This window comes from Rousettus aegyptiacus, unplaced genomic scaffold, assembly GCF_014176215.1.
Source record: "Rousettus aegyptiacus isolate mRouAeg1 unplaced genomic scaffold, mRouAeg1.p scaffold_m13_p_14, whole genome shotgun sequence".
NCBI lineage: Eukaryota > Metazoa > Chordata > Mammalia > Chiroptera > Pteropodidae > Rousettus > Rousettus aegyptiacus.
Genome location: NW_023416289.1, coordinates 27,464,948 through 27,491,651, shown reverse-complemented (window position 1 = coordinate 27,491,651; position 26,704 = coordinate 27,464,948). Strand labels below are relative to the sequence as shown.

At 54.5% G+C, this 26,704-nt stretch overlaps 1 protein-coding gene across 3 annotated transcripts in view; it reads right to left on the bottom strand.

Moving 5' to 3' along the window:
* The window catches only part of GSE1 (Gse1 coiled-coil protein), a 407,380-nt gene that overhangs the window by 256,406 nt on the left and 124,270 nt on the right, over positions 1–26,704 (bottom strand). For all 3 annotated transcript variants that reach the window (XM_016129412.2, XM_016129414.2, XM_016129413.2), the window contains exon 2: positions 4,568–4,748. In XM_016129412.2, the coding sequence (XP_015984898.2) occupies positions 4,568–4,748 (181 nt within the window). The remainder of the gene's footprint in view (positions 1–4,567; positions 4,749–26,704) is intronic.

Here is a 26,704-nt window from a genome sequence, read left to right as displayed (position 1 = left end):
GCATAAAGGGTCTTCAGGCCCAGCATGGAAGGGGCCCTACGTGGTAAGTCTCTGCTAAACATTCAAAGAGGCTTCTGGGGAGAGATCGACTTACAAGTAAAGAGCCTCTCAGGCTGCCCGAGCTTCTAAACCTCCTGCCCTGACTTGTAAGCTCCGAGCTCCCCAGTGTTACAAGAAGTTCCCAAGAAGATAAACATAGCACTAGTTGGAGAGAAAACAGACTTTGGATCCCAGCTCAGCTGGAGACGTACAAGGGAAGAGAGGGGAGTGAAGGGAACAGGGAGGCACTCGCGCTGCATAAGGCGCCTTTCCATCAAAACTGGGAAGAGGGGGGCTCGCACGCAGGGCTGGAGAAGCTGCAGCCAAACCCGGCCGCCTGTGCCCTCCAAGCAGCTGCCACCTGGCAGCGGGGGCAGGAGTCCTCCAGCGCCTCCATCAAAGCACTCAGCACCAGCACCCGCTCCAAGTACATCCTGCCAAGGACTTCTCAGGGCTGGAGCCAAGTACCCAAGCGGAGGCCCTGCCTTCCTGGCTGAAGAGGCCCAACCCCGGCCAGCCTGAAGCCCGTTTGCCCAACAAAGAGACAAAAGCCTTCGCGGGGCCAAGACTTCAGGTGGTGACCTGCTCGCCCGCACCGCTGTTACCACGTGCCAGACACTGTGCTAAGCACCGGACCGGGATTGGCTCTCAGATCCTCACAGCAACCAGGGGGAACCGAGGCACAGAGAGGGCATCTGCCTCGTAACAAAAGCTCAGAAGGAGCAGAGGCAGGGTTTGAACTTAAGGGAGCACGAATCTGGATCTTGAAGACGTCTAGACCCTAATCACGCCCAGCAAATGCTCATTTCAACACACAGCTAGAAGGGAAGAAGGAAAATGGAGTCGGCCCAGGCTGGATGTCGGCTCCTATAAACGTTCAGCTTCCGGCCCCCAGGAACATGGCTGTGACTGGAGACTCGATCTCGGTCTGTTTCTGTGCCCCGACCCCAACCCCATCGGTTTCCGGCTTCCACTATCTCTGGTTAATAAAGATGTCATTAACCACGACAGACGACATTCCGTAGCTCAGAAACAACATCTAGGGCCCATGCGGCACGACGTGGAGCCACCACTCAGTTGCGCAGCGCGGCAGCGCTGCCGGCCATGCAGGGCGCGCATTCGCAGAGACCAGGACGGGAAGGGCACCCCCGTCGCGGGGCGGCGGGCACCCCGCGCGACCTCGCACGGCAGCCCCAGCCGCCTCCCCGGTGTTCACCCCGCGTCGCTGGTGTCACGATACAAGGAGGACTTCCCTTGTCCCACGCCCGCCTGGCAGTGGGAGCAGCGAAGCCTGGGGAACGTTCTGACCTTGCGCAGGCTCTGTGGCTGGGAACCGGCAACGCTGCGACTTGGGCCTCGGACACCGAGCCACGCCCTCGTGTATCCCCAGGCGGTGCTGCTGGTCTCCCAAAGAGGCTGCGACAGCACAAAGACAATTGTTCAGGAACGCCTGTCCCCATCGTTTGTGATAAATTAGGAGTGTCCTCTCATTGGATTTTATACCGCACGCGAGTGACACATGAGAAATGGATCTTCCTCTGACTAAGGGCTTAAGAATATCGGAAAGAGCTGAGCGGGGGCCCTGCCCCCCTACAAGGGAAGGCCAGCTCATGGCAAAGTTCTGGTTGCACCCGTGTCCCACCAGCTGGAGGCCGACCTGTATCGACCAAGGTTCGCGCATTGCCTGCCAGAAGAATCCCAGGCCTGAAGGTCCCCAGTTCCCCCACAGCTCCAAAGCTGTACTCTCTGCAGCCGGCAATTGCCAGCAAAAGACCACACCCCAGGCAGACACTGAGTGCTGCACCTGGGAACCACAAAGCCTCCGTGTTGCAGGATGGCCATGTGTGTCCCTGGGAGCACTCAGCCCAGCCACCTGGCCTAGCACAAGGGCTCCTAGTGTGACAGCTTCCTTTCCCTGGCAAAAGACTGCTGTTACCATATATAAAACATTTGTGGGGAACAGGGGGTCAGAAATGGACTGTTGGGTAGTTATGCCCCAAATAAATAGATGTGTCCCCCGACAAGCCCCTGTCCATCTGGAAGAGGCCCTGCCCTTGCCAGCACTGGCGCGGAAGCCGTCATTGCAGGGGGGCGGGACGGGCAGCGGGGAGATTGAGAGGGGTTCAGAGCTCCAGTGAGAGGGAATGACGGGGTTCTGTGTGTGTGTGTGTGCGTGTGCGTGTATGTGTGAGAGAGAGAGAGAGAGAGAGCGTCCTGGTGCTTGTGTGTGCATGTGATTCTGGTTGTGTGTGTATACATGTATCTACGTGCGTACCCTTGTGCGTTGTGTCCTTGCCAGGTGCATGTCTGTCCTGTGTGTCCCTGCGCCTGTGTGTGTCCGTGTGTGTCCGCGTGTCTGAACATGCTCGTCCCCTGTGCCCGCCCCGCCGTCCAGCCGGCAGTACACAGCCGGCCCGGGGGCTGTGCCCACCCACCCGATGAGAGGTGGCAGGTGTGTAATAAACCATTAGTCACTGTCATGTTTCTGAGCAGCAGCAGCCTCCCTGGGAGGTGCCTGACAGTGGGATGGGGCTCCTGGCAGGTCTCCGGCTGTGAAGCTGCACCCCCAACCTCCAGGCAGGACCGCAGCCTGACAGGGAGCAGCTGGTAGATGTGGGCCTTATGCCCCTGCCCTGCCCCAGGCAGCCCCAGGGCAGGGGGCCGGGCCTTGTGTGAGTGTGTGCCAGTCCAGGGAGGGGTTGGGGAGGGTCCCTGAAGGTCATGGTTTGGCAGGATATTATCCAGAGCTGGGGTGGGCAGCTGGGGTGGAGACAGGTCAGGGAAACAGCCTCAGGGATGCTTCATGCTGCCTGGAGGAGGTGCCAGCTGGGTGACTAGGAATTACAAATAACAATGGCACGGACACCAGCCAGCACTTACAGGACTCAGGGTGCCAGGATCTACACTGAGTGCTCGTCATGTCCTAGTTAATTTAATTCTCATCCCTGCCCTGTGAGCCGGGCAGTCCCATTAGCCTTCATTCCCATTTCTCAGATGAGGAAAGTGAAGCATGGTGCAGGAGAAGACACTTGTCCAAGGCTCTGAGTGTGCTGGGGGGATTGGGGGAAATGGCTCCCCACAAAGCAACCCTGCCCACCACCCCTTTGCTGCCTGACCATTTATCCCCATCTGCCAGGGTCTGGAAGCTGCTCAGAGAGCTGCATGGCCCATAAGCTCCTGGCCAGCAGAGTCCGTCCCTGGCCCAAAGCCCAGCTCCTTCCCTTGCCAAGTCCACGTCATAGAGAGAAAGAGGTGGGGACTAGGGTTGCCCTGGAGATGGATGTCCTAGATGGAAGCCCCAGACCTGAGGGCAGGGCGGGCCAGCTTCCTCAACACCCCCCACCTGCCGGCCTGGCCCTCCCAGCTCCGCCCATCTCTCAAACAAGCAGAGCTTTCAGACAGCTACCCACACAGTGGACCGGCACAGGGGCAGGTGGGCTGGGGTCTCAGGACTCAGTCCTCTCAGGGGGTTAGTGATGGGGCAGGACATACTTAGGAACCTACTCCGAGGGGTCTCGCTGACAGAAATATAGCCCAAGGAGCTACTCCAGGACCCTCCCAGGTAAGAACACAGGCAGGTGTCCATCACGTGCCAAAGTCCAGCCAAAGGGCCCAGCCTAGGATCCACCCACTGCCCCCAGCTTAGGGCCCAGAGACCCCACAAGAAACGCCCCAGGATCCACACTCCAGACCCATCAGCCGAAGAGGGGGCCAGCCTCTCTGTCATCGGGAAAGTGAGGACATCTGAGGGTGCCGAGATGGGCAGATGGGGTCTCCTTGACTGGTGGGGTTGGAGTGAGACAGCCACACCGGCAAAGGGTGGGCAGTGCCTTCCCCGCCGCCAAACGCCCTCCTCCGTGCTGGCCCAGCTGAGGTTAACACCTGAGAAAGACACGTGCTGGCACGTGGCGCATTCACAACTGAAAAACCTGGAAACCACCCCTGTGCCACGGGTGGGAGAGCAGGCACAGGTGGGGTTGGGCAGGACCACAACAACACTGCATGCACGCGGCGGAGCAAAGGAGCGTGCCGTGGCAGCTTGCGATAATACATATGCGCTTTGCAACGCTGAGTGAGGGGGGCCAAGTCCAGGGCACGGAGTTCGAATCACCCGGAAAGCTAGACCCTAGGATGTTCAGACAAACACAGGTGCGACGGGAAAAGCAAACGCAAGATGCTGGTTCCGTCCGGGGAGACAAGGACGCAGAAGTAGCCAGGTTGGTAGACCGTCTAGCGCCTGGGTTGGGTAGTGGGGTCATGGGTATCCATTACATTACTCTTTAAAAATGAATGAGTGCATACAGTAGAACATAGAGATAAATAGATACAGCACAGCAAACAAAGGATGTCTGTGAGTCAAGGATGAGCAGGTGTCAAGAAGCAGGAGACTCAGCCTCCAGGATCTCCCTCAGCATATGGCACCCGTGGGGTGGAACTCTGAGCCTGAACTGGCTTTGGGGGCCCCCTTGCTGCCAGTGGTTGCACAATCTACTTCAGTTTCCAGAGATACAAAAGAGCTGGCATCTACCTGCGCCTGTGAGGTCTGGTCCGGCCCCATCCAGGCTGTTCTTCTGACACCGGCCTGGCCCCAGCTCCTGGGTGGTCTTGGAGCCTTTGAGCAGGCTCTCTGCTGGTGTGCCCAGCCGGGGCTCAGGCTCCCGGGCAGGAGGGTGGACGGCTGATGGTGCCTCGAGAGATGCAGAGGTGACCTGGAATGACAGGAGAGGAGACATAGTGAGTCTTGACCATGCCTGCCTGAAGGTGCCCAATGGGGGTGCCTGTCCCCCACCATAGCCTGGCCTTTGTGGTCAGGGACTCAGTGTGGCATGGCCAGTATGAGCGACTTCCTTCTCCGTAAACCTTGCCCAGGGATACCAGGCTGGTCGCTGGGTGCTGGGGCTCTACCCACAGGCCCCATCGCCACCTGAGCCCCCTCAGCTCTGCATGAAAGTTGATAAGAACTGCCTACTAGTAAGTTATAACTATAAAGGTTAACCCAGCCGACCTTCAGTTCGCCCTGCCTGATAGTCATCCTATCGCCACCCCAACCACCCCCCCCCTTTTATGGTAACTTTTAATTGCAGTAACATATACATAACATAAAACATACCATCTTGACCATTTTTAAGTGTACAATCCAGTGGCATTAAGTCCAGTCACAATGTTGTACAACCATCACTATCCATTTCCAGAACTTTTCTCTTTATCCCAAGTGGAAACTCTGTACCATGAAACATTAACTCCCCATTCCTCCTCCCTCGGCCCCTGGTGACCACTGTTCTACTTTCTGTCTCTATGACTTTGACCATTCTGGCCGTCCCATCCCTTTTTCACATCTGGGGAAACTGAGGCTCAGTGAAGGGCGACAGGAGTCTGAGGACGCGAGGCAGGGTGAGCCCAGCCGGGTCAGCCGGGCTTCAGATCCTGGGCTCTCTCCTCCGATCTCAAGGCCTGGGCAGGAAGCCAGGACCCTGTGGCAAGTGAGAGGGTGAGCTAAGCCCCTGTGTGGGTTTCAGGGCCTGAATAACCAGTTGTGGCTCCTTGGGGGCTAGTCCCAGGAACTGGAGACCCCCACTTCCTGATTATGAGCTCCAGGGCCAGGATGGCTGTAGAAAAGCAACTTCATGTTGATCCAGTTTTTTTTAAGGGGTTAGTGCTATAAAACCAAAGTGCCTAAGAGAGATGGATGCCTCCAAATTCCTTGGGCGAGCACAGGCTCCACCAGCCCTACGTGCCAGAGACGGATAAATTTACTATTTGTTTCCGGGAACGCTTTAATTTATGGGATCCATATGGTGACACTGCCCAGACCACAGCCCCCAACGAATCCCACAGGCATGCTGGTGGCTTTGGCTGGAGCCAGGAGAAGGCGGCACCTCGCTCTAGCACACGCCATTCATTCACTCGCTGGCTTGCTCAGGACTCCAGGGGGCCATCAGCATGGCAGGGACCCTGGAGCCCCATGCAGATCCCACCCCGGCAGTTTTCAGCTGTTCTTACAACTTTGCCCTAATTATCTCAGAAAATTCTGCCAGGCATGGGACTGCTGTGTCTGCCATTAGTCACAGGATGACCCATCCGGCCAGCCGCAGGGAATATGGGGATCTGAACCCAAGCAGATAGGGAAAACTTGGCTGTTACAAAGCAACCACGGGTGGGGCCTAACGCGGCTTTTACGTAAAATACAGCAGATGGATGAAAAAAGAGAATACTATGGGGCAAGAAGGGGCACAGCGACAAGCACTGAAGGAGTTTAATGGGAGAAGTCCCCAAAGTCTTCCTAGAGGCAGGCTTCCTGGAGCAGACAGAATTTGAACTAGGCCGTCAAGGGGAGCAGGTTTTGGAAGGGAGGAGGGAGGACAGGAGGAAAAGGAGGGACAAGAGATTTGAACACACATCCCGGTGGGGGCCTGGAGTGTAAACCAGAAACCAGGCCAGGCACCGGGGGTGGGTGAGCAGCCCCGCTCGGCACCAACAGGGCTTGCACGGAGGTACCTGAACCCCAGCTTGCCCAATCTGATTTTTCAAGAGGCAGCTGGGAATTCATTTTTAAAAGCCGCACTCTCATGATTATTAAGTGCTGGCAACTAATTAAAAACATGTTGGAGCATCGTGGGACCCCTCCCACACGCTGGTGGGGGCGAGTGTAAGGTAAATGGTGCAGCCACTGTGGCGGAACATGGCTTGGAGGTTCCTCAAAAGGTCAAAGATAGAGTTATCATGTGACCCCAGAATTCCACTTTCAGGTAGATATGCAAAAGAACCAAAAACGTGTGTCCACACAAAAACTTGTCGGTGAACGTTCACAGCAGTGCTCAGTCACACAGACGAATGAATTCTGCCTACAACCTTAACGAACTTGCGGGTGGGTCCCTTGGGTCCCTCCCTCGTCCAGCTGCCACGTTTCCACACAACCAGGATGACACCTTGACCTGCAGCCTGCGAGACCCTCAGCAGAGGACCCAGCTGAGCCATGTGATGATAAATGTGTTGCAAGCTGCTAAATTTGTAGTCGTTTGTTACACGGCAGTGGATAACCGATACAATCTGTAAAGCTCTAGAATAGTACCCAGCCCAGATATAAATGTTCACTAGCACCATTGTGTACCAAGCCATGTGCCGGAAACACAAGGGGATGGATGCTGGTCTCTTCTCTGGTCTAGCTCTTCCCACCACTTTGATTCTCTCTGGAAGTAAAAATATTTCACATTCCTTCTCCTGCACTTGTCAGCAGTGCCCAGGACTCCCTGGGGCAGGGGGCTCCATCGATAGTCAATATTATTGGATGGGCGAGACTGCCAGACACATGCAGTGCTGTGAATATGGATTACCTCATGCAAACCTCCTCTTAGGTGGAAGCAAAAGTTCTCTGACAGACCATCAGACGGAGGCAGAGAGATACCTTTCCTCGCCCTTCAAAGCCAAATTTACAATTCCTCTCTAACAAAAAGCAGGCCCTTGATCCAACACATTCATTGTGCCTTCTCTCTACCAGAGCTACGAGTTCCAGGCTCAGGGTCGGTCTTAATTTAAAGTACTATTAGGGCCTGGCCTGGGACTTATATTCCCCATCACCCCTCCCTCCCAGAGGGTGGAAGCATCTCAGAGCTCAGGGAGTCCCTCGAAGCCAGAGCGGGATAAACACAATTATTCCCTTTCTTTCTCTGGACTGGGGCCACTGCATTTAATAAGGAAAGGCCGAAGCAGGGAGGGGATGCCCAGGGTGCTTTAACGTAAAAGGGGGTTGCATCCCACCACTGGACATCCCAACGAGCTCTCGCAGCGTTACACTTTCTCCAGGGAATAAGTGGTCTCTGAGCACAGACTCAGAATAGATGTGGGGAGGGGGCGGGGGTGGAATGGAGGAGAAGGCAGACACCGCACCCTGCTCCAAAGGGGACCACCACGCTGTGGTATTAGTGCCCTGTTTGGTTTTATTAACTGTATTCGTCCAAGAGATCCCAACATCGGAGGACCTCTGCCGTATTGTTTTTTAAAGATTTATTGGATATGACTCACATACCGTACAATTCACCCAATGAAAGCGTACAAACTCAATGGCTTCTGATATGTTCGTGGAGTTGTGTAACCATTACCAAAATCCATTTTAGAACGTTTTTATCACCCTAGGAAGAAACCTCATACCCATTAGCCGTCACTCTCCACTCCCCCTCCTCCAGCCCCTGGAAACCACAATCTCCTTTCTAGCTCTGTTTGCCTGTTCTGGATATTTCGCATCAATGGAATCTTACAATACATGGCCCTTTGTGTCTGGCTTCTTCCCCCTCAGCATCATGTCTCCCAGGCTCATCCATGTTATAACGTGCAAATCATATATTTTTAAAAACAAGGGACGTTCCAGTTTGAGGGCTCACAAGCCTAGAGGCCGCTGGACAGAGCGCCCAGGATTTCTCTCTCCAGCAGCCTCTCTGACAGAAACTGGAAGCTGTTCCCAGAGCCTGCTTCCCTCTCCCTCCCAGGTTCCCAGCCAGACTCCCTCTGTCAGCCTCCTTGCAGCAGGGTCCTCGCTCCTTTCCCCAGCTGGGAGAGCTCAGCAAAGTGACTTAACCGCTCCCAGACTCAGTTTCCCCTTCTGGAAAATGAGAGTGATAACACAGTGACTGCCTACCTCTCGGAGGGATGGCGGAGGGAATTAGATGAATTAAATGAGTTGTTTCTGTTACAGCACTTGGCACATGGTAAGTGCTCGACAAATAGCAGCTGATCTCATGATCTGACAGCCTAAGTATCTGGAACAAGAGTCAGAGGGGCACAGTGGCTGGAGACCTCGAAAGGGGTGGGTGTGTGTGTGTTGGGAAAGGCTTCATGGCCTTGGCCTTGCGTGGTTTCAGCCCCTGCTGGCAGAGCTGCCTTCTGGTCCTCTTGCCAGCTGCTGGCCTGGAGCCCCAAGGCAGTCCAGGGATCCCTGCAGTCAGCGGGGAAGGATCTGGGGCATGTGCTCCCCTGCTTTTCCTGATCACCCTGAATCTTCTCTTTGATTCCAAGTTAGCTCAAGATGCACTCCAGGAAGCTGGCTGTGACAGTCCTGAGTAGAGCAGATCTGGGACTGAGTCCTTGAGTTGCTGCTGGCATAACTAGAAATAACAGGGAAGTCACAACTGCTCTGACCTCAGTTTATGCCTCTGGGAAATGGCCCAGTAATGCCTACCCTAGATTTATTGAGCACCTACTGTGTGCCAGGTGCCCACTGAGCATCTCATGCTAGTAGCCCATATAATCCTCCCTACAACCCTACCTTAACTGCCACTTTGTAGAGGAGGAAACTGAAGCACAGAGAAGTCAAGTCAGTGGCCTAAGGCCGCCCAGCCAGTCAAAGTCAGAGCTGAGAATCCAGGCCAGTGTTGCGTCCCCTGTCAAGGATCTAGACTCCTCCACAGCGTGACCGTGACAGGGAACAGATTCTAGAAGACAGAAGAGATGCCAGTACCCGGATGGCACAAAAGATGCAGCATTGCCTTCCTTTCGCACTGAGGAAAAATCAGGCACAGACAGGAAACCAAGTTCAAGGAGAAATGCAGCCTCCCTACAGACAGCGATGGCCGTGCCGGGTGCATGCCTTGGCTTAGAAGGCTGGGTGGACATGACCGAGGAGTACCTCCCGGGCTGGTCGGAGACCTCTGTCACCTGCAAGGGACATGCAAGTCACAGGACTGGTACCACTTGCCCTGAAGGGAAGTAAGGGGACACAGGCTGGCCTTGTCACGGGGATCCCTCCTCCCACTTTCCTGGTTCCCATCAGAGTCCACCCACGAAGACACTGTGCTCAGCCTGCTCTGGTAGGATTTCCTGTTCTGAGCCGCAAACTGGTGCGTCAGAGGTCGAAAAACAGTATTTTACGCCCCTTAATTCCTTGTAACAGCTCTGTAATGACAAGCAGAGAACTCTAAATACTGCAATAAAGGGACCGATAAGGCTCTGGGTCAGGGGGAGATGAAGCTGCCGAATGCAGAGTCCCCGATAAGCAGACAACTAAGGGTTATTAAATGTGCGGCACAGCCTAGGCGTAATTGGGAAGTTATTAGATATGGAATACACACAGCACCCAGTAAATGAGTAATCAGGGACTAATTAAGCTTGTGCAACACAGCAGATCATGCTAGAGAGGCTGGTGGCTGCCACATCTGTGACAGCAATTAGGGGTGCTCCGGCTGCAGCGCTTGGTCGGGGGGCGGGGAGGGTGGCAGCCACCAGCTCCAGTCAATCCGACTCATCCCCACTGGAGTCCCCTCAGGTGCTCCCACCTCTCAGGGGCTGAAGGGAGGTAGGGAGGGACCAGGCTCATGGAGCCCTGAGGATAACAGAAGCCTGAGTGGACATGGGGGCCAGGACTTAGGAAAATAAAATGGCTTTGCCCCTGGCTTCAAGTCTGTATAGATTCACTGCAGCCACCAAGAGGACGGAGACAGTCATCACTGCCCACTTGGATGATCTGCAAAGTGTGTGCGCAGAACCGCCTCCTGGAGATTTGCAATGATTTTGTCAGGTAGGCCGGGTGGAGAGTATGATCAACCCACTTTATAGATGGAGAAACTGAGGCTAAGAGGACAGGAAATAGACAAAGACTGCTCAGCCTTGTTACCCTTCCAGGAGGCACAGCGTACATTACCCCGGGTGTCTGGGCAAGAGGAAGGGCTGGTGTTTCTCAGAAGGGTGGCAGCCAAGCCCAGTGGAGTAAATGGGCCCAGGTGCAGTTATGTGGCCAATGAGAAAGAGAAAGAACATGGTCCTGGGCACACTTTTTAATGTCTTTGGGTCTTAGCGTCCCCTCTGAAAAAGGGGGTGCTGAGAGTTATGCCCACAGTGCAGGGTGGTTGGGAGGATGCCCGGGTTAGGATTCGTGCAGCCCAGCACAGGCCTGATACAGGATGCCTGTGAATTCACCTGTTAAAGAGAGAAAGAGGGGGAGCCCGGCCCCATCCACCTCGGTGAACCAGAAAGTTCTAGTTCAAGACGGGGAGGCTGCCAGGGCTGAAGAATCTCTGGGTTCAGCTGAAATTGGGGGGTCTGTACAGGCTTTAGTGTAAGGGTCATGAGCTTAAAGCAGGAAGCTTGGGGCAAAAATAGTCGGGGCTTTCAATGGCTGCAGCTATTGAGAATAACACGTAATATGTGCTAAGTCCAAGGCCAATCTCTGCAGGTGCCAGCCCATTAAGCCTTAGACAGCCCTGGGGACCAGGAACTGTTAGACCTCATTATATATATGAGGCAACTGAAGCACAGAAAGGGCAAGTCACTCGCAGTGTTTGGCCCACTGTGTGGGATGGGCAGGTAGGGCGCGATGCCTCTGAGATCCCTATTGGAAAGTGGGAGTTTGCAGCTAATAGCACTCAGAGCCTCAGGAGACACACCTGAGTAGGGTGGCCAAGAAGGGTGGGGCCACGAGGAGGCTGGCAGGATATTCAACAGCAGGCAAGCCATCGGAAGCTGTACAAAGGCAAGCATGCCCAGTTTCTGCTGCTTTTGTGGCTGAAGGGAATATTCTAGAAGGCATGACCTAGGCCCCCTCCCTAAGGGAAGCCACTATGGCAGCCAACTGTCCCTTGCAAGGTCTGGGACGGAGCAGGGTTACGCAATCGAGGAGTTTGCTATTTCCAGAGGCAAGAGTGCCTCCCCATGGCTGTCAGGCAGCAGCGTGCAGGTGCTGCTGGGGAATCCAGCTGAGGCCCAGGGTTGGGGAAGAGAGCCTTCCAAGACATGAAGGCCGTGTAAGTCCTTGACACTAGCCCTCAGGGCCACCTCCTGGGGGAGCTAGACTGAGCTCTGACCAACTACTGCCAGCCTCTCCTGGGGTCCCCCTCTTCCATCCCTGCTGGTACCTGCTGTGCCTACTGACCTCTTCCTGCTTTCCAGGGAGGGAGCCTCCTGCCAGACTCTGGGCACACAGCCCTGCGTGCTGCACCCCTAGCCACGCCTGGGCCCAATGATCTTTCCAAAACACTGTACTCAACCTGCCGACCCCCTGTGTAAAATCCTTTACCAAGGTTCTGACCCCTCCACGTGGCATCCAAGAGTCATGTGATTTGGCCCAGCGTAGGTTTTCACACATCTGTCATACCTCACATCCATCCACCCGCCTATACAACAAACCATCATCTACCCACCCAGCCAGCCACCTGTGTGTCTGTCCATCTGTTCATATGTCCATCCATCCATCTGTCCATTCATCTGTGCATGTATCCATCTACCCATCCATCCATCCATCCATCCGTCTGTCTGTCCATCCATCTGCCCATCCGACTAATAAACATTTATTAAGCATCTATTATGTACCTGACACTATGCCTTGGATACAGTAGCAAACAAAACAGTTAAAAATTTCTGCCTCTTAAAGAGCTGATATTCTGGTTCCGGGAGAGAGATAGTAAAGAAATACACATTCACATACCAGCTGGTAGGAAGTGCCAGAAAGACAAACAGAAAGAGAAAGAAGGAGGGCGGGTGGGGAATTTTCCATAGGTCGGCCCCATTGTGAAAGGGACATTTGTTCAAAGACTTGAAGGAAACAAGGAAGCGAGCCGTGGACATAGATATTTTGGGGGAAGGGTATTCCAAGGTAGAGGGAACACCAAGCGTGATGGCCCTGAGGCAGGAACACGTTTGCAAACTTTTTTGAAAAGGCCAAGTAGTAAGTATTTTCAGATTTGTGGACAAAACGGTCTCTGTCGACCCAGCTTTGCCATCATAGCACTAAAGCACCTTAGACAACATGAAAACGAAAAATGTGCAGCTGTTCTAATAAAACTTTATGAACATAACAATTGGAATTTCAAATAATTTTCACTCTGTGAAATATCATTCTTCCTTTGATTTTTTTTTTTTTTTTTTTTTTTTTTTGGTAACCATTTAAAAATGTAAAAACCTTTCTTAGTTCATGGATGGTACAAGCACAGGCTGTGGGTGGGATGTGGCCTACAGGCTGCAGTTTGCTGATCCTGTTTTAGAAGCAGCCAGGAGGCCTATGTGGCCAGAGGGGTGTCTGAGGGAGAAGGGGAGCAAGCCTTGACTCAGAACGGAGGCGAGGCTGGGAGAGATGATGGATGGGGAGCTGCTGCAGAGGCACCCGCTGGTTTACCGGCTCCGACTGATGCACTGTGAGGGACTGCAGAAGGACGTGTGGCATCATGCCCACATGTGCACCTGCACCGCTAGGCTCATTCCCTTCCCTTCTCCCCTCCGGGCATCCCGGAGGGGCTAAGGCAGACGCAGAAACCGGCTTGCCTGGTTCAAATCCCAGCCCTAAGCCTATGAGCTGTGTGCCTTCGGGCAAGTGAGTTTACCTCTCTGGGCCTTGGCTTTCCAGTCTGTAAAATGGCGAGGGCTCCTAGGGCAGGGCTGAGGCTTGGTTCAGTGCTCTGGGTAGAAGCAACATGAGGGTATGCTCATGAGCTGCTGTCAGTGCTCACAAGGCCCCCTTCCGACTCTCGATGCACTCTGCTTCTCCCCTGCCTGAAATGTCACTCCCCAGTTCTCTGCCTCCTCCTCAGTCAGGATTTGTCTGCCTCCTCTGGGCTCTGTCCCCAGCTCCCCTCCCCTGGCAGAGCTGGACATTCCCCCAGCTCACCTTCATCAGTGCCCGTACCCTAGTGCCACAGATTTAGGGCCCACACTTCTGGCCCTCAGACTGTCACCGCACCACCAGATGCCACCATGTAACCTTAGCCCTGACACAGTGTCCCCAATACAGCAGATACCTGAATTATGGAAAAAACCATGTGGAGGGCTGGAGGAACAGTGTTTCTGGCATGGCGAACAGTCCATGCAAAGGCCCTGAGACAAGAGTGTGCCTGGTGTATTGGAGGAACTGCAAGGGAGCCTGTGTGGCTGGAGAGGAGCAAGGGAAGCAATGGGGTCACATTTCGGCGGGACCTATGGACCTCAGTAAGGACTCTGCCTCTCATTGGGAATGAGATGGGAGCCCAGGATGGTCTGAGCTGATGAGAAACGAGATCTGATTTTTGTTTTTGTTTTCATTTTAACTTTTTATGTTGAGATGCTTATAAATTCATTCACATGCAGTGGTAAGAAATACTACTGACAGATCCCACGTGCCCTTTACTCAGTTCCCCCAGTGGAGGAATCTTACCAAACCACAGCGCAATGTCACCAGCAGAACACTGGCACTGATGACTCATCTGCCTTCTGACGATTTCTCCAGTTTGACTAGTCCTGTCCATGTGTGTATTTCGTCCTCCACAGCGTTATCGCTGGCGTAGGTTCCTATATCCACTGCCACAGTTGCGGCACAGAAAGTTCCATCACCAGCAAGCCTGTGACACTCTTTGACAAGCCTCCCTCCTGCCCCTGACCCCACGCCGGGCAGCCCCTGGTTTTCAGTTCTCCATTTCTCTAGCTTTGACATTTCGAGCATGTTATGTAACTGCCATCACACAGCATGTAACCCTTTGGGACTGGCCACGTCCACTCGGCACACTTCCCTGGGGCTTTGCGCAGATTCCTGGGGATATTGGTGAGTTTGTTCCTTTCTCCTGTGGAGCAGCAGTAGTCCACGGCGTGGCTGCGCCACAGCCTGGCGGCCCGTTCGCCTGATTTGGGTGGAGGGAAGCCTTCCCAGCGAGTTCAGCTGCTTCCTTTGCCACTGCCTGAGACTCACACCCCAGCAAGGCCCGCCCCTGCTCCTTCCTTGTGTCTTCAGAGTCTGCACTTGGCTTCACCTGAGAGCTCTTCAGTCAGGGCCTGCACCCTCCATGTATGAACTGTCGTCCTGCTTACCTGTCATGACGCTTCGTGGCATCACTTCTGATGGCTCGAGCTGGGGAGGTCACGTGGCTTATTGACAGTAACCCTCCTCTCATGCTCCCTGTCCAAAGGTGGATCAGAGAGGTTTAGCAACCTGCCAAACGTTACACATCTGGAAGATGGGCAGAAGCCTACCCTAGTGAGCTGAAATTATCACAAAGATAGATTCTGAGGACAAAGTAAGAGCCGGGGGGCGGGGAGGCTTTGCCCTGGGCTCTGTGGGGGCTCAGCTCAACCCCGCGCCTCCACCAAAGGGGGCTTGCCCACCGCAGGTGAACATGACATAATTACTGTGGAAGGAACTGCGCCGTCTCACCCAGGGCAGTCAGTTTATCAAGCGCTGACAGTGCATTAGCTAAGTGATCACTAGACTATTAATTTTTTTCCCCAGCCCTTGCCAGGGGTATTACAGTGAAAAATGGCAGCTTAACCGCAGGGAAATTCTTCAGGGTGACAAAAATAAAAATAGCTCTAATTGAAGTTGATAGAAATTATACCCTTTAAAAACACACGTCGGGGTGCAATGGCTATAATGTAAATTAATGCCGGGGCAGAGTTTCTGTCACAGGATCATAGAAACACGATGACAGCCATAGCAAACAGCCTCACGGGGCGTCACATCTGCTTGGTTGCTGCTTGGCTGGGCCTGGCAGTGTCAGGGGAGGTGACAGGCACAGGCTGGAGGCTGGTGGCCACGGGCCTGCAGATACAACCTTGCCTGCTCACCGATTCCCCGCAGAGGGATGGGGGGCGGGGGGACAGGAAGGCGCTGCGGGCCCTTCTCGACTCCACACCGGAGAGTGTGGGTATATCTTGGGTGTCGTCCAGGCCCAGAGGCAAAGGTCGTTGGACCCTTCACAAGCCGAGCTACTGCCCCCGCCGCCTGCCGCCATCACCAGGCCTTGCATTCTAAAGCCAGATGCTGACTTTAAACTTGTACATTAAAACGCGTTAATAGCAGAGGTCCCGGAAAATTTAGCAAGATTCCGATGTCTGGCACACAGCGGCGAATCATCTTTCAGCGGCCAAAGAGGTTTCAATTCAGCATATGAAAGAATAACAAATATAACGGCAATAACGGTAATAAACACAGGATAGCATCTGCTCTGTGATCTGCTCTGTTGTAAGTACTTTCCGCATATTTTAATTCACTTAGTCCTCGCAGCAACTTGTGAGGTAGACACTGTCATTATCGTCTTCATTTCCCAGATACAGAAACACATCTGGAGGGCTAGAGAGGTTGTGTAACCTGTCTGGGGGGGACAATTGAGGGCAGAGCCAGGAGCTGAGCCAGCTAAAAGGCCTCCCAGCCGCCCTGCTGAGTGCCTTTCAGCCCAGCTAAGGGATGAGTCTCTCACCTGCCGACATGCAGCAAGTACCCTGCTTGCTGCCAAGTCCAAACCCAGAACACGCCGTGCGCGCTGCTGCACCAGGGTGGGGCCTGCACACCTGCACCTCTTTCTAAATGACCTGTACAGTTTACATCCAGTTTGGCTCCACCCTTACCTATTGAATTGACATTTCACCTAAACTTCATAAAGCCCCCTTTCCGAGCACAAAGCTGTGCTGGGTGTGCATGGGGGCAGGGGGCGTGTCGGAGAACAAAGCAGACCTAGGAATTAATTTTAGAATATTTGTCAGGCCCCTGCCCTGTGCCAGGCACTGTTCGAGGTGCTGGAGATTCAACAGTGAGCAAGACAGGGAAAGTTCCAGGCCTCCTGCCCTTGACGTTTCAGTTGGAGGAAGACAGGCAGTAGTAGCACATGCACTCATTCTGGGTCCACAGGAAACATGAAAGTCATCAGAAATGGAAATTCAAACATGAGCTCATGGTGTAAAGAGACAATTCAAGACACTAAGAATTTGACCAGCAAAGGATTTTAAATTTAATCTTAAGAAAGAAGAATAAAAGGAAAGACTAGAAAGACTCTCTCATTTTCTCTCTCTTTCTACACACACACACACACACACACACACACACACACACACACACACACACACATATCCAGGGGAAGAAATCTAATCATGGGAGAAACTGAGACGACAGTGATTTTCGTGGCTTTTCACTGCCGTCCTTTGTGAAAAGATCTGAAAGGAATAATTGGTGTTGAGTCCCCATTGAGGTGGAAAGGGAAGAGTAAGAGCGGGAAGTAAAGGCATGAGCTTCTAGAAAGGGCACAGCACGCAGGCAAGTCCTGCCAGAGCCTGGCCAGTTCTGCTGGGCATTTGTTCAGAGAAATCACAGGAGACACAAGCAGATCTCGGGGCCGGGTGAAGACACGTGTGCCCTTTTCCCGAGAGGAAAAAGATGTTCCAGGATGGAAATGACAGGCCCGCCAGCTCGGCATCAATACCGAGGGAGAATCTAAAACGTCATCGGGGAGCAAATCAATCACAACCACATAAAAGAGCATAAGAATTACTACGTGGCTACTGGCCTGGCTGCGGGAGCGGGAAATGACCCCAGAGCCAGCGAAGTCCCTGCAGCATGAGAGTGGCTGGTGCTCCCAGAGAGGGGAGCAGGAGCGAGGGGACCACGTGATCCTGCCCTGCATTGACTCTGCCCGCGACAGCCAGCTGGGCCAGGCCCAGAGCACCTGGGGTCACAGGTGACAGCTGCGACCTCATGAACACACCTGCCCGACTCTCAAACCCGAGAATGCTAACAGGATAAGCTGCTATGTGATTTGGCTTATCACGTGCCAGCGCGAGCTCTGCACCATCATGTCAGTTCATTCTCAAGCAACGATGTCAGTAACAGGAGGTCGGCATCTATTAAAGCCTGCCCAGTTTCAGTCGCTGACTCCTTCACCATGGGCTGCGTGGCCACGGGGAAGTTACTAAACCTCTCTGGGCCCCAGCTTCCTCGTCTGCAAAATGGTCATAATGGCAGTACCCAACTCACAGAAAAAAAAAAGATCTTAGAATACCTGGGCCCTTAGGATCTGCTTGAAAGAGCCTAGCTGGTTTTATTTCTTCTTCCGGCAACCCCGTAAGGTAATTATTTAATGTCATTTATGTGCCAAGCTCTGTTCAAACGCTTTACAAATCTTACCTTGCTTGATCCTCCTAACATGCCTATGAGGTAGGGTCTCCTATTACACACCCATTTTATGGATGAGGAGATTGAGGCGCAGAGGAGGTAAGTCAGCTGCCCCAGGTGCTGTCATGCTGTCATCCTCAGCCTGCACTATTAACCTTCACGCAAAATTGTCCCCTAGAACAGCCTGGGAAGCTGCAAGGGGGCTTAGGGTACTCCGTTGTACAAAGGTTAAGCAGCTTAATATACACAGCTGGTTAGAGGTGAAGCAAGATCCAGGTGGAGGCAAGACTAGAGACTGGGAAGGGTAAAGACCTAACAGTAAGGGGATCAGAAAGGAGAATAAAGTGAGCAATAAATGGGGAGGGGGAGATAAGGGTGGGTGAGTCAGCCCTTTCCCAGAAGAGAGAGAGATGGAGGGAGGGAGAGGGGAAAGGAGGGAAGGGGGAGGACGGAGGGAGGGGGGATAGGAGAAAGAGGGGAAGGAGGGAGGAGGGATGGGGGAGGAGGGAGGGGGCGTAGGAGAGAGGGGGGAGGGAGGGCAGGAGGGGGGATAGAAGGGGGGAGGAGGGATGGGGGAGGGAGGGCAGGAGGGGGGATAGAAGGGGGGAGGAGGGATGGGGGAGGGAGGGCAGGAGGGGGGATAGAAGGGGGAGGAGGGAGGGAGGAGGGATGGGGAGGAGGGAGGGGCATAGGAGAGTCGGGGAGGGAGGGGGAGGGAGAGTGCTGAGCCTAGAAGCTGGAGGCTCCAAGAGGAGGGAGGGGCCCTCCCTCTGTCCTGCATCCATTTTCCAGATCTTTATTCTGATACTGGGTTTCTTTTGATCACTATGAGAAAGAAAAACCACCACTTACACCTGAAGAGCTGCGAGCAGGGGCTGGCGCCGCGTGGATGCGGACGGGGCTGAGAGGGGTGGAGGCGCTGGCTTTGTTTGTGTGTTCCGTCTCCTTGCAGAGATGAATGAGAGCTGAGGGAGGGTTCCATCACCCCCAAACCTCAGAGGTGGGAAGAACCTGAAATGTCGTCTGTCTCATGTTTCTCAAACTCTGGGATGTGTCCCACATGAGAGCAATTTTTAAAAAGGGAAACGGAATAGAATAAAAAAATACTGGAGTGCATCACATGTAGTAAAAATACCATTTTGTGAAACTTCTGTTTCAGGTACCAAAGGCACTGTCAGCATCACCTCAGACCCACGCACTCAGGACTCCTGCCCCAGGCCCTGTATTTAGAAGCCCTCCCAGCTCTGGCCCTCCCAGCCGTCACAGAGGGCAAGGAGTCTGTGGGGCCAAGGGGTAATCCCGCAGCCCACCCCTGCTCTCAGGTCATGTCCTGGTTCTAGGACCGGGTCTCCCTGCTGTCATGCCCGAGTCCAGGTCCTTCCTCCATTATGCCCTCCTGAGGGGGCTGCTTGTTGGGAGAGCCCATCCGAAAGGCGGCCGAGGGCAGTACTGCGGGAGTGTGGGCGAGTGGGCTGGGCGTCCACATGAGTGAAGCCTGTGTGACGAGGAACACGGCGGCCAGGCAAGAAGGGAAGAGAAATGGCACAAGTCTCCATTCATCCCGTGCCCCAACCCTTCAGATGCTCAGGCAAACCTGGGTGTGTGTACGTGTGTGTGTGTGTGGAACATGTGCATTTGTTGCGTGTGGATGGCATGTGTGAATATGTGTGTGTGCCTTGTGTGGGCATGTGCCGGCACATGTGTACAGCCCCGTGTATGTACACACCCTACAGGCATGTGGCTTGTGAGTGAGCATGTGGATGTGTGAATGCATGTGGGCACGTGTGTGTGTGTGTGTGTGTGTGTGTGTGTGTGTGATGCTGGGTTGTGCGTCTCTGCCCCTGTTCAGTAGCTCACAGTCCAGCAGGGTGGAGGGAACTGTCAGGTCTACGCCCTTCGCCAAGGGGGTGGGTGGTCTGATTCCGTGGGACCTCTGCCCTTCCCTCCCCGCAGGAGTTTCCTTAATGGCGGCACCTGTGAAACTCTGCTTTCAAAGTCTGCTGAGCAGACGGGGAGCTCCTTGAGCAAACCCTTGCCAATCCCTGGCCCGGAGCCAGCCTTCATAACGTTTGTTGAATGAATAATTAATAGAAGAAACAAAGGCTAAAAAATCCGCAGCCGAAACACCACTCAGTCACACATAGCAGAAGGGTTAATGGACGCTGTCAAATAACCTGGTGATCACGAAAGCCTAAGACACACCCCGGAGACTTCCAAAAAGACCCCCACCCGCACTCCAGCCAGGGCCAGCCCCATGCCCATCTGTCACAGCCCCAAGGCACTGCGGTCCCAGGAATGCCTGGATCCTCCTTTGTCCAGGTCCCATTAGCCCTGTCCTAGTGCAGGAGGAGAGGTGATCCTCGCTGCCGCTACTGCTGGAACCTACCCCTGGGCCAGCCAGTACACAAGATGGAGGCTCTCAAGGGAGCCCTGAGGTGAGCAGGAAACTTTACACAAACATTTACTGGACATGAGGGCGAAGGCAGGCCAGACCTATTCCTAGACAGCTGCTTCCTCAGAGGCCTCATGCAAGGTGTGTGCTTTCCTCGGGCCTCAGGGTTCCCACTCTAAAACGGGCATGCCTTTCCTTTCTTATCCCTTCCTCCTTTCCCTCTCTCTCTCGCATCAGCTGTTATTATTACTGTTACTGTTGTTGGTGCAAAGCCTAAGTCCGCCACCTGGCACCGGCATCGGTGGCGGGGGCTCCAGGGGAACCCTGCAGAGAGAGGGGCGCTGCCTGGAGGGCGGGTCGGCCTAACAAACACCCGATTTAGACTTAGATGCCTGGTGGGGCCGATCGAGATTCAGGGGGACTAAAGCACCCTAAAGCCTCCCCTTGGCACTGACGTTTCCTAAGAGGGGGTGCCTGGAGGGGGCCCTTGGTAAATGTCCTGAGCAAGTGAGCCCAGCAGGAATGTGTGTCCTGCTGCTCTGTTCATGTCACACCAGCCCTGTGAGCAATGGTAACAGCTCCAATGTACAGACAGGGAAGCTGAGCTTGAGAGGAAGGTGGCCACCGAGGTTCCCCAGTGGAGGAGTGGGGGGCAGAGGATCTAGGCACCAAGCCTGGGCCGTGTGCCTCCCTGTTCCTGGTAACGCCCCTCTGCACTCCAAAAAACAGCTGCCCGGCATCTTCAGGAGCCTGACCTGCGCAGTGTAGCCTCCACCTCCACTCCTGTAGCTCAAGAGGCCCAGGCAGGGCGTGGGCTCAGCCAGGCTAGGAGCCTGCCAAGGTGCCAACTCACTGGCTCCTGGCTAATGACTCATTTTTGCAAGATCAAAGGTCTTGTTTATTAAAAAGCAGATGGAACTTGCCTGTTTGACTCCTTCAGAAACAATGTTTAGACAGTCCAGCCCTGTCTCTGAGCCCTGCCCTCTGCCCGACCTGGCTATGCAGAGCCAGCCTGGACCAATCCCTCCCCGTGGACTGGCGGCGGGTCAGCTCAGGGACGGGCTCATCGGCACCTGGTACCTCACCAGTGGTGTGGGGCTGGCTGGACTCAGGTAGGGCGAGGAGCACTGGGATCTCCAGTGAGGGGTCCCACAGCCCCAATTAAGAGTTCCGGTATGAGAGGCCCACCCACACCGAGAGCCCCCGGAGGCCAACACACTGCTCCTGTACCTCAGAGCTCAGTCTCCAGTCGGGATGCCAAGTGAGGCTGCTGCCTCTAAGGATGAACAGGACTCCAAAGGACAGAGACAAGAGGAAGGGAAGTCGAGAAGGCGAGAGCTCACCAGGGAGAGCCACGCAACCCGGTGTGGAAGGCCAGCGACGGTGAATGCAGCCAGAAACAGCCCTCGGGAGGGGCCGTGGGCAACAGGGCAGGGAGACAGGGGCCTGTACGTGGCTCTGCCCCTACATCCAAGCCCTGCTCCTCAGTGTAGATAACTCCCATGTTCTAGATGGTAAAGCCAAGGCTATGTGGCCGAACACTGCCCAGCTGGAGGACAGCTGCTCCAGCTCAGAATTCATGCTCTTGATCCCCTGCTAGATTCCCAGAAGGCCTCTGAACCTGTTGACAGTGGGGGGCCAAGGGAGGGCACAGAGCAGGGCCAGGTCACATGTGTGGGCAAGGAGAGACCTGGAGATTAAGGAAACGGCTTGGTCACCAATGGGAAAGGCCCAGCAAAAGCGACGAGGAAGCAGAACAGAGAAGGGACTTGATTCTGGGCAATGAAGAGGCTCGGTGCCCACAACCTGGGGGGAAAAAAGATGGTATCCAACCCTAACCTCACCACCCTCGGGGTGGGGGTGAGGTGCACGGATTGTCAACAGAGGTGACTTCTGGCCTTATCTGGAGACATTTTTGGTTGTCACATCTGGGGGTGCCACTGGCATCTAGAGGGCAATGCACAGGACAGCACCCTTCCCTCAAAACGTCAGTAGTACCAAGGCTGGGAAACCAGGGTGGGGGGTACCCTCAGCCCGGAGAAGAGCAAGTGAAGAAAAGGTGGGGGCACGCAGAAACGTGATGAGCAAGAGCCTAGAGAACCCCTGGACTTGAGGGAGGTGGTACCTACAGCAGCGGTCCCCAACCTTCCTGGCACCAGGGGCCAGTGCTCCTAGGAGAATCTAATGCCTGACCATCTGAGGGGGAGCCGAGGCGGTGATGCCAGCGCTGGGGACCGGCTGCAAATACAGGTGAAGCTTTGCTGGCTCACCTGCGCTCACCTCCTGCTGTGCAGCCTGGTTCCTAACAGGCCACAGACTGGTACCAGGGGTTGAGGTCCCCCGACCTACAGGATATCCAGGAAGAGATCCGCAGGAAGCAGCTGGAGACGGGGGTGCAGAGGACAGAGACGACTGTCCCTGAGCGCTCAGATGTGCCCACCCACAGAGCTCTAAATGCTCATCTCACACTAATCCAGTGAGCCCTTGCACCCAGCCCAGGAGGGTGCCCGTTACTGTGATCGAAACTCTCACCAGCAGGCAAAGACATTAGCTGGGAAGGGAAGGGAAGGGGAAACGACGGGGCAAGGAAGCTTCCGAGGCTGGGAGCATCCGGACAGGCGCAGACAGGAGGAGGCATCGTCAGGGGTTTCCAGGTAAGGAAAACACGACTGAATACAGTGTGGGGGTGGGGGGAGCACACCTTCCCCTCCCTGCCACTCAGATTAAGAAGAGGGGAGAGGAAATGTGTTCAACGTCAGAACACGCTTTGGCCCTGGTTTCTTCATTGCTGCCAGACTGAAGAAGTAGAGGGGAGGGAAAGGAAGGGGGAGACGGGCGAGGGGAGAGAAGATACAAACAGGGGAGGAGGCTTTAATCGCATCAGTCGAGGGCTCAGGCTTTGGAATCCAACAGAGCTGGCTGTGAAGCCCACAGAGCGACCTTGGGCAAGTCACTTCACTTCTCGAGCCTCTGCTGCCCGCATGTGGAAAGCGGAGCCAACCGTGCTCCTTATTTGGCAGGACCGCTGGAGGACTACATGAGTTAAGAAGTGTAAGGTATCTGGAGTGTGCTCTCCATATGCTTCACTGGTTGGTTTTATCATTATTTGGAAGGGGTAGAAGGAGAAATTATACCGAGGAGTCTATAAACTCAGAAATCAAGGCACACACACCCAGATTTGATGCAGCAGCCCCATCTCATGGTTGACAGCGACATGGCCCTAAAACAGTGGTCCCCAAGCTTTCTGGCATCAGGGACAGTGTTTCTATGAGAATCTAAGATCTGATGATCTGAGGTGGAGCTGAGGCAGTGATGCTAGTGCTGGGGAGCGGCTGCAAATCCAGATGAAGAAGCTTCACTCGCCTGCCGCTCACCTCCTGCTGTGCGGCTTGGTTCCTAAGGGGCCACAGACAGTCCCAGTCAGTGGCCTGGGTTGGGGACCCCTGCCCTAGAAGACAGCGCATACCAGTGTTGCGTTTTTCCATCTCTAGGTATGAATCTTGTTTGGTAGCTGCCCCACTGGCTGGATGTGACTGAGAATCTGGGTCCCTCATCCTGTGCCAAAGGCTGCCCCTGGGGCCGCCTGTCCAGGAGAGGGGCCCTGTAGCCCTTGCCAGATGTCCAGAGCCCTGAACAGCGCAGCTGACACACTCAGGTACAACCAAACTGGTCTGGCACCTCAAGTCTCCACATCAAGGCAGGAAGCACCCAGCCGGCACGGCATCATCATAAAGGTGACTCAGGTGTACACAGCCCTTTAATCCAGAGGTCCCAGGGCATGACATACGCGCTCATTAAATGTCTCAGGCATCCACCTGAGGAGGAGATCCTGTGACTACACTTCCTGTGCCAAGTCTTGGTCTGGGCCTTACATTGTCAAGCAAGCTGCAAAGATCATAAGTATTACCCTGTTTTCCACATGCAAAGGCTGAGCTCAGAAAGGTTAGGTATCTTGCCCGAGGTCACACAGCAGGGTATAAACTTGGTCTCTTTAACTCCCAATCAGTTTAGTTGGATTAAGGCTTGCCCCATAGCCAGACTGGGAAACTGAGCCATTAACAGTTCCACTGTGCCTTGGACTATCTATGCAGAGACAGAATGACTTTTACCACTTATTGCAACCCCTCAGACTTCCCAACCAAGCCAGCTGAAGGTCTGATATTTGCCAAAGATAGACACAGGGAATCTGAGAGAGGGTGCAAAATTTGAGACCAGACAGATGTCATTTTAAAGCATTTTAAATTATAAACTATTTCAAGTATACGGAAAATGACGTAGCAAGCACACGGGTGCCCACCTCTTGCTCACGTGTCTCCTGCCCTGGATCTCATAGAAACGAACACAGCTGTGCAGCCAGCATCCCTGCCTGAGAGCTCTGAGCGCCCCAACGGTTTCCCTGTCCATGGGACTGGCCCAGGCCTCCCTCAGGGCCTTGAGGAGTGACCCATGCAAGGCGCCTGCTACTTGGCCTGGGCATCGGTTTCCTGTGGCATCAGTTTCAAGTGACCACAAACTGAGTGCCTTTAAACAACTTCCATTCATTCTCTTACTGCTCTTGAGGGCAGAAGTCTGGCACAGGTCTCACTGGGTTAAAATCGAGGTGTGGGCAGGGCTGGTTCCTTCTGGAGCTCTAGGGAAGAACTCATTTTCCTTATCTTTTCCAGCTTCCACAGGTGCCTGCATTCCTTGGCTCGTTGGCCCTTCTTCACATCACTCCAGCTTCTTTCTTCTGCCATCGCGTCTTACTTCCTTTTCTGTAGCATCCCCCTCTAGTTCCTTCTCAGAAGGATCCTGTGGCGGCATTGGTCTTACGCTGACAATGCAGAATCATCTCCCCATCTCCAGGTCCTTAACTTAATTACATCTACAAATGTTCCTTTTGCCACCTAAGGTCACACAGGCACAGGTCCTGTGGATTAGAACATGGACATCTCGGGGACCAGTATTCAGCCTGGCACAGCAGGCATTTAATAAACATGTCTTTGCATTGGTATTTCCCACTTCTTTCTGACACAGGAAGAACATGCGCACCCCATGAGCCCACCAAGGAGACACAGAGCACCTGCGGGTGGCGGCGGACTAGGAGGGGTAACAGCTAAGGAGCCAGAGGACCAGGCTCAGGGCACCAGGGAAAGCCTGTTGGAGAAAGGGGTCTTGCACCTGCCACTCGAGCCCCCAAGACTTGCCCACAATGGGGTAGGGGGTTTGTCTGCTCTGCCCGGGAGGGATGCCTGGCCCTGGTTCTCCTGGCACCCCCACCTCCCTGCCTCCAGCCCTCCTTCCCAGGCAGCCCCCCGAGTTACTGTTTTAATGAGTTCTTTGCCCTCTAATTAGCAGGTGCGGCTTTGAAAGGAAGCGCCTGGTGTTTACCTTGCATGGAGCCTTTAATAACCGAGCCCAAGGAATGGCGGGCTGGCTCCCTCCTAATCCCCATCTGAACGGCAGTGCTTAATGAGCCTTGGCACAAGCGAACCTTCTCCTGCCCTCTCTCAGGCGCCCCACAGAGCCCCAGGGGCTCGTTACTGAGCAGCTTCAGCCCTGCCAGGAGACACCCCAGCAGCCCAGCCGATACCAACGTGTGCCAGGATTGAATGGTGTCCCCTCTGCCAGCAGGGCACCCCGGCTAGCATTTACCAGCACCCACTGGGAGTCCCTTTTTGTCTCAGGCTGTTCTAAGGCTTCACCCGTCCAAGGGGCTGGCATCCTTACTCCAACGCTACTGCCATCCCCATGTCGCCCCCAGGGGGAGATCGGGGGAGTTGAGACCTGTATAAACAGGGACTTGGGCACTTTGCAGGTAGGAACCTGGATTAATTTCATACGCAAGAGCCCTGAGAGGCAGGCAGTGTTAACTGCCATTTTACAGATGAGAAAACCGAGGTGCAGAAAAGCAGAAGACTTTGCTGGAAACTAAAGAGTGGTGCTGGGACCCCAAATAGGGTCGGTTAAATTCCACAGAACCCAGGGAGCTGGGAGAGGAGTCGGGGCAGGAGGCAGAGTTCAAATGGTAAATCGGTGGTGTCCCCTGAGCCTGGGGGTTGAGGCAATGACTCCCCTTAGCCTACCACTGAACTTTAGCCCCACTGGGGGTGGGGGTCCAATCTCTGAGGGACATCAGTCACCCTCCAGCAGATCCAGAGGTCTCCTACTGCGAGGCTGGGGGGCAGGGGGCTACAGGATGTAGCAGGAGGTCTGGATGGCCTTCTCTGTCCCTATTCATCCAATTAGCTGCAGGAGGCCTGGGGTGGAGCTGGGACAGCCAGCTGCAGGGCTGTGTGGCAGGCCTCCTAAATCACAGGACAGGCAGAGCCCGCAAGAACTCAAGGAGGGGGAGGAGGAGGGGATGGTCACGGGGACCCAGGCCCATCATCTCTAATTCCCTCCCCAATGCACACCCTGCAGGGCCCAAAAAGGGGCCTGCACACTGAGAAGGAATATTCTAGAACATGGGT